Consider the following 13,576-nt stretch of genomic DNA (forward strand, 5'->3'; position numbering starts at 1 on the left):
GTGGAGGATTTAGTGACCAAGTGAATGAGTATCGATTTTATTTCAATTGATGACAATTATATTTTAATGTATGATAATATTTTTTTATGTTGAGGAGCTTTAAAATATAGACGGACATCGATATGCAGTTTGTATTCTTATCTTATTAAGCAGCAGACTTTAGAAGACATATATAATGTAGAAAGTGAAGGGACGGCAACAATAAAACAAAAGTAGAAGATATCCTCATTAACATAACGGGACTGATTTAGATTGATGATGATTATTATTGTTCCACCTAGTGCTTCATCTGATGTACCAGTACATAACATATTTTGATGCTTTGCTAGGATCTGAAGAGATTTTTGACACTTTGCAAAGATCTGAAGTTTTTGATGCATTGATGGGATTTTATCATTTTTTGATGTTTTGAATACCACTGGTGGTTTTGATAATATGATATCATTCAGTCAGATTCAGGCTTTTGTCAAATTGAAAAGCTGCAACCTTTTTGATGCTTTGAAAAGATTGGGTTTTTGACGTATCGATAGGCTGACGCCCTTGGAATAGTTTTGACGCTTTGCAGGCGTCTCCTCTCACCTATTACCCTCTCACGTATTCCCTTTCATCCCTACTTGTCCCCTCCCTTTCACCCCTTCACTTTCCTCTCACCTGCCCTCACTTCTCTTCCCTCACCCCCCCCCCTCACTTATCCCTTTACACCTCTTCTGACTTTCACCCACACCTATTCCCTTTCACCCCTTTCTCACTCTCTCAAGAAACTCCCATTTATCACCTTCTCATGCCTATCACCCCTTCACCTGTCCCCTTTTCCTCCCACCGTATCATCCTATCAACTATATTCCCTTCATACTTCCCCACGTCTGACCTCACTTTGCCTTCCCTTCCCTTACTTTCCATCATTTCCCTCACCCTCCCGTCTCCCACCTTCCTTCACCTTCCCTCACTCTCCCTCGTCTCCCTCACTTTGCTTTCACCTTCCCTCACCTCTCCACCTTCCCTCACCTTCCCCCCTTCCCCCCTTCCCCCTCCCCTCGCTTCCCTTCGCATTGTCTCTTCCTCCCTCATTTTCCCTTACCTACCTCCCCTTCCCCCCCTTTCCCCTTACCCCCCACCTCCGCCACCTTCCCTTCCCATTCTTTACCTGCCCTCAGCTTAACTCATCTTCCCTCACCTTCCCTCACTTTCATTTATTTGCATTTCCTCACTTCACAAGTTCACATCACCTTCTCTTACTTTCCCCACAGCTTCCCCTGCCTTCCCTCACCTTCTCCTCACCCTCCATCACCTTCTCTCATCTTTCCTCTGGCTGAGTGGCTAACGTGCCGGCGCCGCGTCCAGGAGGACGCGGGTTCGCGTCCCGCCCTCTGCCATAAGCTGGGATTTTTCAGTCACCGCCGAGTGACCTACATGCTGTCCTGAAGACGGCCTATTAACCAGGACTCTAGATTCTAAGGAGAGGATCAAAGATGAACTCCAGGGGGGCAGCATGAGCCAAACAAGATGGCGCCACTATAAACACTTGCCTGCGCCACACCACCGCCGACCATCACGCTCCATCTATAAAGCCTACTGGCGCCATAGGCCGAAACGTAAAAAAAAAAAAAAAAAAACTTCCCTTACCTTTTCTCGCCTCGTCTCTCACCTTCCTTTACCTTCCCTTCATCTTCCTCTCATCTTCCCCTCCCTTCCCCCCTTTTCCCACCGCCCTTCCTCCTCTCTCACCCACCTGCACGTTCCTGTGGTCCCTGGAGGCGGCGAAGGCGTTGACGATCTCCCCGGCGTAGGACGTGTCGAGAAGGAGCGTCACCTGGCGGGCGGCGCAGTTCCTCAGGTCCTGCAGGAGTTCCCTAGGAGTGTAGACCTCCCCCGCTCGCATCTGTTGACGAGGGAACACGGACATAGATAGGTAGATGGATACATAGGTAGATACATAGGTAGGTGGATAGGTAAATAGGTCGATAGGTCGGTAGGTGGAGAGATAAGTAGGTAGATAGATAGATAGACAGGTAGATAGATAGATAGGTTGTTAGATGAATAGATAAATATATAGATAAATATATAGATAGACATGAGTAGATGGATAGATAGATGGATGGCTAGATATATCTCTTACCTGCATCTGTTAGCTGGGATACAAAAGAAAGGTAGATAGATAAGCGGATAGATACATAGATAGATAGGTCGATAGATATATAGATTGATCGATTAATTGACTGAATGTTTGAGAAGATATGGATAGACAAATAATAGGGAGATATACATGCATGCATACACATATCACACATACATACATACATACATAATATACATCCATCCACCCATACATACATAAAATACAATCATAAATACATACATTCAAAGAGAAGTTAAGGGTTGTCTTTTTCTTTGTTCTTTATGTATTTCTCTCTCTCTCTCTCTCTCTCTCTCTCTCTCTCTCTCTCTCTCTCTCTCTCTCTCTCTCTCTCTCTCTCTCTCTCTCTCTCTCTCTCTCTCTCTCTCTCTCTCTCTCTCTCTCTCTCTCTCTCTCTCTCTCTTCTGTTGTTGCATACTTCCCATTCTTACTGACACACACACACACACACACACACACACACACACACACACGACGACTTCGTTAGGTAATTGAGTGTGTGTGTGTGTGTGTGTGTGTGTGTGTGTGTGTGTCTGGCACGTGTTTAAGTATAAGTGATTGTGCGTTTCTGTGTGTGTGAGAGAGGTTGAAGTGGCTCAAAAGTTGTGTTGAGTGTGTCTCTGAGGACGAAAGCCTGTGTGAGGGGCGCTGAGAGAGAGAGAGAGAGAGAGAGAGAGAGAGAGAGAGAGAGAGAGTGGAGGACGACTGAGGACAGAAAAAAAGACAGCGAGGAGCAGAAAAAAAGACACAGCTTGAAACAAAGAAAAATACAAAAGAAATAATGAACTTACAAGAAAAATAGATGAAAAATAATAACAGAGAGAGAGAGAGAGAGAGAGAGAGAGAGAGAGAGAGAGCAGTGACAAAGACAGCGCGGAATATAAATATCAATAAACCAAGCAAACAAAGAGAGTCAGAAGAAAGAAAATACTTGTGACTTGAAGAAAAAAAAGTGGAAGAGGGAGAGAGGAAAAAAAGCACACACACACACACACACACACACACACACACACACACACGAATCTATATCCACACAACAGCATCCCCACGTCCACCTATAGCCTCACCTCCACCTACCTCCATTTCCACCCCGCCCATAGCCCCACTCCACCACCCACTTAGCATCCCTTCTCACCCATCCCACACACTCCATAACTCCATCCCACTCAGGCCCACCTTAGCCTCCTCCTCCCCCCATCTCAGCCCATAACCATATCCCACTCGCCTCAGCCTCAGCAGCCCCTTCCGCCCCTCCTACTCAGCCTATACACGTAAGCCTATCCCATCTACCCCTCTCTCTCTCTCTCTCTCTCTCTCTCTGCCCCCCTCCCCCTCAACCTGCTCCTCCCCTTCAATCTGCCCCTCCCCTCTCCCTCTCCCTCCCCCTACCCCTCGACCTACGCACGTACCAGGCCATTGCGGTCCTCGTCCCACAGCAGTAGGGTCCCATCGTGCAGGCTGGGGCCCGTCAGGTACACGACCAGGGAGTCCGTGCAGAGCGGCGTCGCGCACAGGGACCGCAGGTGGTAGCGGAAACCCAGCTTGTGGGAGGATGGGAAGACGGTGTGGCCCTCGGCTGGCCCTGCGGGAGGCGGGGCGGGAGGAGGTGATGGGTCAGAGGAGGACTTTGGTGGGATGCGGTGGATGAGGAAGCACGGAACCATGTATGAGCACGGAACAGAAAGTTTGTGGTTTTATTACGAAATTGCCCACTTGTATGGTTCAGTATATTCGCCAGGCACTTCATTAACCTTCAGGACACCCGGTAGCAGCGGGAATCATGTTTCTTAACGGTCCCTCCAAGCGAGAAAAATGAGAAAAAATCACCCCTCACACAAACCATTTCATAATATATATCAAAGCATTTGTAATCAGTTTATGTATCATCTATTTTGGGGGGTAAATATCATGGCACAAATTTGGCCCGTCGCTGCTACACGGTGAAGCCACAAATTTGGCCCGTCGTTGCTACCGGGTTATTAAAAGCTCCTGCTGTACGGCAACGCTCATTTCGCTCCTGTTGCGTCAAAGTAACGCTCGATGCTATTATCAGATGAACCGATCGCTTTCGTTCTTACTATTTCTGCTTCAAGGTTGTTCCAATTGGAAATAAGTCGATCCGAAAAGAAAAAGCTTGCCGATGACCGCAACATCGTCTCGCTTGAATCGCCTCTACTAATTATCGAGTTAGTTTTGATCTCATTAAACGTGGTGATCGACGTTATTAAATTTATTGAAGTACTTCAAGACCTGTATCAAATGCCCTTGTATTTGTCTGTTTTCTATTTTTAGCATAAAGAAGTTGAGTCGCTTGAGTCATTCTTTGTACGTTGGTATGATATTCATGGCGCGTCGTTGTACACTAGAGAAGTGGATGAGTTGGAGTTGGCGTATGAGGACGAGGAGATGGTGGTGGGAAGGAGGAGGAGGAAGGGTAGGAGTGTATAAGGAAACAGTTAAAGGAAGGAAATCGAAAAAGTATGTTAGGATGAAAATGAAGAGCGAGGAGGAGGAGGAGGAGAAGAATTCGTATATTTCATGTAAAAGATATTACGGAATCTTGTCTGTTTCTTTGTGTTCAAAAAGTATTTGAAGTAAAAGGATGAGCGAGGAAGACAAGACAAGGGTAATGAGGGGGAAGGAGGGGGGGGGGGGGCAGTGCAAGGCCAGGGCACCGAGGTCAGGCAGGGTCAAAGAGGGTCTGGAATAGTATTTTTTTTTTTTTTTTACAATAAAGGAGGCAGCTCATGGGCACAAAAAAGGAAACAATAATAAAATAAGCCCGCTACTCGCTGTCATATTTTAATTTAATTTGTTTTTTAATCATTTGACTCTTACATCTAATTTGTTTCTTTAATTATTCGAATTTCTTCTTTTCTTTTTAATTTAACTTGATTCGTGATTACTCAACTTTTTTTTTAATTTTATTGTCTTATAAATTTGTTTCCTTAATTACTCGACTTTTTGTTTAATTATCCAACTTTCTCATTTTCTTTTCTTTTTTTATTTAACGTGTTTTTCTTAATTACTTGAATTTTTATATTTTTATCAGGGTTGGTTTGATTTAAATCAAATTTAAATCGATTTACATCAGAGTAAAAAAAATCATGATTGAGATCAAAATTAAATATACTGTATTCAAAATTACTTAAGTGTTATATCAAGAGTAATATATCTATTGATTTAAATTATATATATATATATATATATATATATATATATATATATATATATATATATATATATATATAAAAGGAAGAAAGAAGAACATGTGAACCAGTTGTACAGGAAAAGTATCAAGTCTACTTGTTCTGCACTGATCCTGTACTAGTCATGTAGCAAGTCATGTTTTTCATATGATTTTTATGTGAAAAACTCATCTTGGGTAATGTATATTAAACTAAGGTTTCATTTAACATTGGCCAGGTTTAATACAAGAAAATGGCCTCATAAGACTGAAAAAAATAATCATTGGAAACAAACAAGGTTTAACGCAAAAAAATCATTTAAATAAAAAAAAATCGATTTAAATAAAAAAATAAATCGATTTTTTTCAAATAATTTTTTTTCAACCCTGATTTTTATTTGATTAGTTTTCTTAATGACTCAGCTTTATTTTTTATTGCTGTTACTCAAAATTTTTAATGGGATTTTGTCAATTAATAAATTCATCTTTATTTTTGTCTATTCATTCACTCATCTGTTCTTTCGTTCTCTCGTTCCTTTTCTAGCGTTATTTCATTCATCATCGTTTTCCTTTTCCTGAATATGAGTTTCATTCATTCCTTTAGTCTCATTAATTATCATTCTTTCATCCTCTCATCATTCATTTATTCTCTAATTCATTCATTCTCTCACTTGTTCATTCATTCTTTCATTTTCATTTATTCTTCATTCTCTCTTGTCGTTAACTATTTTATTAATTTCCTTCCTCTTTCTTTAATTAAGGTTTTCTCACTCAATATATATTGATTTCTATCCCCTTTTTCCTTGTCTCTCTCTCTCTCTCTCTCTCTCTCTCTCTCTCTCTCTCTCTCTCTCTCTCTCTCTCTCTCTCTCTCTCTCTCTCTCTCTCTCTCTCTCTCTCTCTCGTCTTGTCGTCACTGAAGAGAAATTGGCGCTAACGACTGCTAATTAGAGGGTGCTGAATGAGCCTTACTTATTGTTAACGAGGGAGAGGAGGAGGAGGAGGAGGAGGAGGAGGAGGAGGAGGGGGAGGGAATGGAGCTGTTTCGTAACCTCATATTGAAGCGTATATATAATTTTGACGGATTCTTTAATGCTATTGCTCTTTTTTTCTTCTTTTTTCGTCTTTACTATCTGATTCTGTAGAGCTATTCCTTTTATTTTCTTTTTTTCTTTTTTACTGTATTATCCTATTCTCGAAGGCTATTCCTCCAATTCCTCTTTTTAACTTTGTTCCTCTTTCTCCTCTCTCGACGGATTCTCTAAAGCGGTTTGTATTTTCTCTGTTTTCTTCTTTCCCTCTTTTTACGTGTTCTCTAATGCTATTCTTCTTATCTCCTTCCCTAAAGCTGTTCCTCTTTCCTTTCTCCCTTTTCCGTTTTTAAGTATGCTCTTCTTTTTCTTGAAAGATTTTGTACAGATATTTCTCTTTTTCCTCTTTTTCGATGAATTCTATTAGGCCATTCTTTTTTTTTCTCCTTTTAATGTATTCTCTAAGGCTATTCCTCTTTTTCCTCTTTTTTTTTATTAATTCCAAGATCATTCCTCTCTTTTTCTCCTTTTAATGTATTCTCTAAGGCTATTCCTCTTTTTCCTCTTTTTTTTTATTAATTCCAAGATCATTCCTCTTTTTTGCTCCTTTTAATGTATTCTCTAAGGCTATTCCTCTTTTTCCTCTTTTTTTATTAATTCTAAGGTCATTCCTCTTTTTTGCTCCTTTTAATGTATTCTCTATGACTATTCCTCTTTTTTCCTTTTTTTCCTCTTTTTTTGGATGAATTCTCTGAGTCCGTTTCTCTTTTTTCTCATTTTTGACGTATTATCTAAGGTATTTCTTTTTTCCCTCTTTTATTCCTCATTTAGTTTTCCTTCATCTTCCCTTTATCCTCTATTCTGCTCTTCGTTATCTTCATTCTCCTTCTCCTCTTTCCTTCTTTTTCTTCATCTCCGTCTTTTATATATTCTCGTGTTGTTCTTTCTCATAATTTTTCTCCTTCTCCTTCTCCTGTGTTACCCTTCATTCTCTTCGTCTTCCCTTTATTCTCTTGTGTTCCTCTCTCTCATTATCTTCTTCCTTCTCCGCCTCCTTTGTTATACGACTTTTATATATATTCTCGTGTTCTTTTTCCTTATTTTCCTCCTCCTCCTCCTCCTCTTCCTTCTCCTCCTCCTCCTCTTCCCGCTTCACTGGAAACACCCACAAAAAAGTCTCTAACAAGCTGATTTTGTCATTAGCTCCGTAAGAAGTTTGATTGCCGTGCCATTACGCTCAATTAGGGGCTCCGGCGAGGGTGGGGCCCCGGCAGGCGCATCGTTTGATCCGAACCACGTGGGCAGGGCCAAGACTGACCCCGCCCTTTCATTACCCCGCCCACGACACGCCCACTGACTGCCGCGTGTCTGGAAGGGAAGAGGGGGAGGGGGAGGGGAGAGATTTCGTCACAGTACCGCGAAAGACGTCGTAATGTTTTTTTGTTGTTTATTATTATTATTTTTTCGTTCTTACGTGTAATGGACTGAAATGACTACTGTTTGTATGTGAGAGAAGGAGGAAGAGGAGGAGGAGGAGGAGGGGTAAGAGTTTGAGCATGATGACAGGAGGAAGACAGGTCAAAGAGAAGGAGAAGGAGGAGAGACGCCCTTCCTTGAGGCTTCATGGAGGGTACATTCTCCCCTGTGATTGATTCCAGAGAGAGAGAGAGAGAGAGAGAGAGAGAGAGAGAGAGAGAGAGAGAGAGAGAGAGAGGTGGGTAGGGGGAGGGGGACATTTTTACTCTACTACTAATATTGCTTCTACTACTACTACTACTACTACTACTACTACTACTACTGCTACTACAACCACCACCATTACTACTTCTACCACCGCATCAACAACAACAATCCCAATCACTAGCAAAATAAACAAACAAACACACACATAAGCAAACAAACAAACACCCAAACACTCACATTGATCCTTCTCAGCTCCATTGGCGTAGAAAATCTTGATGTTCCCCTTGTGAAAACCGTGACGGCGGAGCATTCGGTAGGCGGCGTCGACGGTGGTGGCGGTGGAGAGGGGCGTGAGATCGGGACTCCAGCCGCCGGAGAGCACGAGGGCCTGGTCACAGATCTCGAACAACCTGCATCTCGTGTGTATTGTTTCGCCTCGCCCCGTGCACCGTTTCTTATTGATCCCTGTGTGTCAGCCGAGGAGAGAGAGAGAGAGAGAGAGAGAGAGAGAGAGAGAGAGAGAGAGAGAGAGAGAGGGGACAGAAGGTGGTTATTATACTCTATATGATGAGGATATGGTGTTATTATAGTGTGTGTGTGTGTGTGTGTGTGTGTGTGTGTGTGTGTGTGTGTGTGTGTGTGTGTGTGTGTTTTGTGTGTGTTTGTTTTGTGGGTGTGTGTGTGTGTGTGTGTGTGTGTGTGTGTGTGTGTGTGTGTGTGTGTGTGTGTGTGTGCGTGTGCGTGTCCATATTTCGTAGCGTCATTTTTCCGCCATCGACAGTTCAAGGTTGTTCATTATATGGAGTGAGGAATGTCGGTTTTCGCAACGAGGATCTGTCAGCATTACAAGGAAAAAAAAGGTGTTTCCGTGTTACAACCTATCTCTCTCTCTCTCTCTCTCTCTCTCTCTCTCTCTCTCTCTCTCTCTCTCTCTCTCTCTCTCTCTCTCTCTCTCTCTCTCTCTCTCTCTCTCTCTCTCTCTCTCTCTCTCTCTCTCTCTCTCTCTCTCTCTCTCTCTCCATTTTTTGTGCAATGACGAATGCTCTTGTCAATACCATCACTCGCTATGGTTCCGTGTTTGTGTGTGTTTGTATATGTTACGTTGCGTTTACCTTTCTGCGTGTGTGCCTCTCTCCGTGTATGATTATGTTGGTTTATGTGTGTGTGTGTGTGTGTGTGTGTGTGTGTGTGTGTGTGTGTGTGTGTGTGTTTACGTTTTTGCACACTTGGATACATTAATTTGTTTTCATAATCCGTCTATACACACATTTACGTAATTCACTACACGAATTTACATGTCTAAAGATCTATTAATGGAGGTCAGTGTTTAGGTCGACTCATTTACATATACCTGTAGCCATGTATGTGGGTGTAAGCTTACTTTTGCGTAAGTGTGTGTACCTGTGTGTGTGGGATGACGATGTTACCTGTATACTGCAGCCGGGAATGTGTGTGTACGTATGCCTGTGTGTACCTGTAACCTATGTGTACATGTGTGTATGGCTCAAGATGATGATGACAGTGATAAGTGTATAACTGAGCCGTGAATGTGCGTCTCGGTGTACCTTGTGTGTGCGTGCGTGTAGGTGTACCCGGTGTGTGTGTGTGTGTGTGTGTGTGTGTGTGCGTGTCAACAAATCAAATTCTTCCCTCAGTGACAAGAAAATGGAAAATGGGGTGCTGCAGAGAACTAAGAGTTCAGTGTTTTTCATGTCCATGTCCATCGTGTCTGTCTGTCTGTCTTGTCTTTCTCGCTCATGTGTGTGTGTGTGTGTGTGTGTGTGTAAGTTCTGTAATAAAAGTAAACCCTAACGGATGAGTTTCTTTATCCTCCGTGACCGACCAGCACTTACCAACATGCTCACCTAGCGGGTCACAGACGAGGCGGGTGTCGCTGCTGGGCCTGAGGCGGGGGCAAGGCGCGTAGCCCTCTGCATCATCACGACACCTCAGATACTGCCGGGGGCGCTGTAGGAGACGTGGGCCCCTCGCATCCACCCCCACCCTCCTCCCGACGGCTCCTCCTGCCTCCTCTTCCTCCTGCTTGCCTTCCTCCTCCTCCTCTTCCTCCTGCTTGCCTTCCTCCTCCTCCTCATCATCATCATCCTCATCCAGCATCACCAGCGGGGGAAGGTGAATCTCGCAGCGCCTGTCGTAGTTTTGTCTGCTGCCGCGTCTCTTCAGGAGGTTGTGACAGCGTTCCTTCTCCGCCACCCGCAGGCAGTCCCCGGGCTCTGTGAGGGGGAGAGGGAGAGGACGTCTGCTGTGAGTTACCTGACTACCTATACCTGGTTACATGTGAGAGGATGAAGGATGAAAGAGAGCGAAAGTGGTGAGGACCGGCTTCTGCTGCCACGCCTTCAGGTAAGATCTGGCTGCTCTTTATTTTTTCCTTTGCTTCTTCTTCCTTCTCCCGTTCCTCATTTTTGTTGTTATTATTGTTCTTTTATGTTTCAATCCCATTCGTCTCCTTTGCCTCCACATTGCGCCTCACACCCTTCCTCCGTATCCTCCTCCTCCTGTGGATCATTTTTTTTATTACTATTTTTTTCCTACTTCCTTGTTTTTCCTCATTCTCTCTTACTGCTGTTCCTCTCTTCCGTCCACTCCTTTACGCCTTCACATCGCTTCTCTTTAGTTCTTTTCTCTTTCTCAACTTCCCTCCTGTGCTCTTTCTTCTTCCTGCACTCCCTCCCTCCTACTCCCTCTCATTTTCTGTTACTACTTTTATTGGATAAGTTTATTACGGCCTTCTCCCTTCATTAATTTGCGTCTTCACATCCCTCCTCCTTTCCCCTTTTCTCTACATCTTCCTTTATCTCTCCCCTGCTTTGTATCTTCCTCCGAATTTACTCTATCTTCCATATTCTCTCTCACTGTTGATCCCTTCAAATTGTCTTCCTCTCCTCCTCCGTGTTTTTCTTCTTTCCACATCCTTTCTCCTTCTCCCTTGTCTTTATCTTCCTCTTCAACTTTTTATTTTTTTTATTTATTATTCAAACATATCTCTTCCCCAGTTCCAAAGCTGCTCCTGTATGTCCCTCCAGTACTCGGCTTCTCACCTCCTTCCCCGCGGGGGAATTTGACTCAGGCCTTCAAGTACCTTAACAAGTTCAGTAATGTCGATCCTCAAACTTTTTCTCCTCTTAACTGACCCGAGATCTAGAGACAACTGTCAAACAATTCAAGTGAGGCGATGCAGTACAGATATCGGCAGAAGATATTTATCGAGCAGCCTTCCTGCATAAGTAGTACATGCAAAAACAATCAACTTAAGAATGTCAATGATCGTCACTTTGTTGCGTCAGGGGTGAATTGAACATCCCCGCGCCTAGGTACAGAAGTGCGTCATGTTTTGCAGGTCAGTGATGATGACGAATTTATTATATCACTTTCATCTCCAAACATTTTATTTTCTCGATTTAATTCGTCCGTCAACGGAACGAACTCCCTGCTAATATTTTTGATGCGTAAACGAAAAATTCATCTTAAAATAGCGTTGATTATTACTTCGTTGGGACCGGCGTGTATTGAATGATCCCGTAACGACCTGCAACATGCGTTTTAATCCGTTCTGCAGGACACAAAGCTGCCGGACGAACAGGTTAAACCACAAATGCCGGCAGCCTCGATAGAAGTTAAAAAAGCTGACTGTTGTCTGCTCATTCATGTTTCCATATTCTCTCTTCCTCGTCTTATTCTCTCATTCTCTTTCTCCTCCTCCTCCTCCTCCTCCTCCTCCTCCTCCTCTTCCTCCTACGAGTATATCGTCTCACCCGCAGGGTTTTCTGTAAAGATTACGAGCATTTTTACACTTAATTGAGAAGCGGTAGGGAGGGAGATGACACACACACACACACACACACACACACACACACACAGAGAGAGAGAGAGAGAGAGAGAGAGAGAGAGAGAGAGAGAGAGAGAGAGAGAGAGAGAGAGAGAGAGAGAGAGATCAATGCTCCGTCACTAGCAATCCGATGTACTAGAATGCGCTTTGAACATTTTTGAAGAGAGAGAGAGAGAGAGAGAGAGAGAGAGAGAGAGAGAGAGAGAGAGAGAGAGAGAGAGAGAGAGAGAGAGAGAGAGAGAGAGAGAGAGAGAGAGAGAGAGAGAGAGAGAACTTAATCCCCACAAGCAAGCAAGCAAGACAAGACCACAAACGAACAAACACACGGACCAGAAAAAATGACAATAAAAGTTGGCCTGTCTGGAACGTAAAACGAGGATGAAGAAGAAGAAGAAGAAGAAGAAGAAGAAGAAGAAGAAGAAGAAGAAGAGGAGAAAAGGAAGAAGAGGAGGATGAGGAAGAAAACGAAAAAAAGAAAGAATAGATATAGAAGCAAGAATAAAAGTAGAATAAAAGATTGTTATGATAATGAGGGCGAAAATAAGAATACGAATGAGAAATAGAGGAGGAGGAGGAGGACAAGATGAAGAAGAAGAAGAAGAACAAGATGAAGATGAGGATGAGGAAAAGTAAGAAGAAAGAAAAATAAAATGAAAAAAAAAACTGCTGAAGGGGAACAGGAAAGGAAAAAAAAAAAGAATAGACGAAAGAAGAACACCATGAAAACCACAGCGAAAAAATCGAACCAAATCAAATCAGGGAAAGAAAAAAAATATCAAAAGAAACATAGAAAAGAAATTATCACCCTCAGCCTCAGTCTCCCCTTACCTACACCACACCTCCTCTCCCTCCCCTCCCCTCCCTCGCTCCCCTTACCTGCCTCGCGTCCCTCGCCTTGCCTAGTGGAGGTGAGGGAGGCCGGGGCAGGGGCAGCGGGGTGGGGGGGGGGGGCATGGCTGTCGGCGGCTTTGATGTGTGTGTGTGTGGGGCGGGGGTTCAAAGGAGGAACTTCGAGAGAGAGAGAGAGAGAGAGAGAGAGAGAGAGAGAGAGAGAGAGAGAACTGACAAAGACAACGCGGAATATAAAGATAATTGAATAAAGGAAAGAAAGGGAAAAAGAAAAAATACTTATAACTCGAAGAAAATAAAAAAGTGAGGGAAAAACAGAGAGAGAGAGAGAGAGAGATTAGTGTTGGGCGGAAGAGAGAAGAAAGAAAGGAAGACGGAAAATGGTGCAGACTCGTAAGACTTTGAATGCAAAAATAACGTGAATCAGAATCATCGTCTGTTTAATTAAAAAGGAAAACGGTGGTGAATAAATGAATATTAATGAAGAGTAATGAGGACAAAAAATAAAGATCAAGCCGGTAATATAACATGGATGAAGTTTACGAGATAAGGGTTAGAATGATGTAGTTAAGGATTAGAAGAGAGCAAATAAGTGCTACGAAATAATAATGATAATAATAATAATAATAATAATAATAATAATAATAATAATAATAATAATAATAATGATGATGATGATGATGATAATAGTAACAAAGATGCTAAAAAAAACTAATAATGATCGTAATCCCATTTTTCCAAGTCAAGAATGAAGAAGCAAGAAAGGCGAGAGAAAAAAAAAACATTCAAGAGGTACATACGCAGCTCGCCTATATGTAATAGACTATAACACACACACACAC

General features: G+C 42.9%; 1 protein-coding gene across 1 annotated transcript in view; it reads right to left on the reverse strand.

The window, feature by feature from the left end:
• LOC127006561 (uncharacterized) overlaps positions 1-13,576 on the reverse strand; it is a 33,523-nt gene that overhangs the window by 17,454 nt on the left and 2,493 nt on the right. Inside the window, exons 2-5 of the mRNA XM_050876555.1 lie at positions 9,901-10,269; positions 8,273-8,500; positions 3,544-3,716; positions 1,730-1,879 (exon numbers count right to left, since the gene is read on the reverse strand). Of these exons, the coding sequence (XP_050732512.1) occupies positions 1,730-1,879; positions 3,544-3,716; positions 8,273-8,500; positions 9,901-10,269 (920 nt within the window). The remainder of the gene's footprint in view (positions 1-1,729; positions 1,880-3,543; positions 3,717-8,272; positions 8,501-9,900; positions 10,270-13,576) is intronic.

The sequence above is a fragment of the Eriocheir sinensis genome, chromosome 33 (genome assembly GCF_024679095.1).
Source record: "Eriocheir sinensis breed Jianghai 21 chromosome 33, ASM2467909v1, whole genome shotgun sequence".
NCBI classification, from domain to species: Eukaryota; Metazoa; Arthropoda; class Malacostraca; order Decapoda; family Varunidae; genus Eriocheir; species Eriocheir sinensis.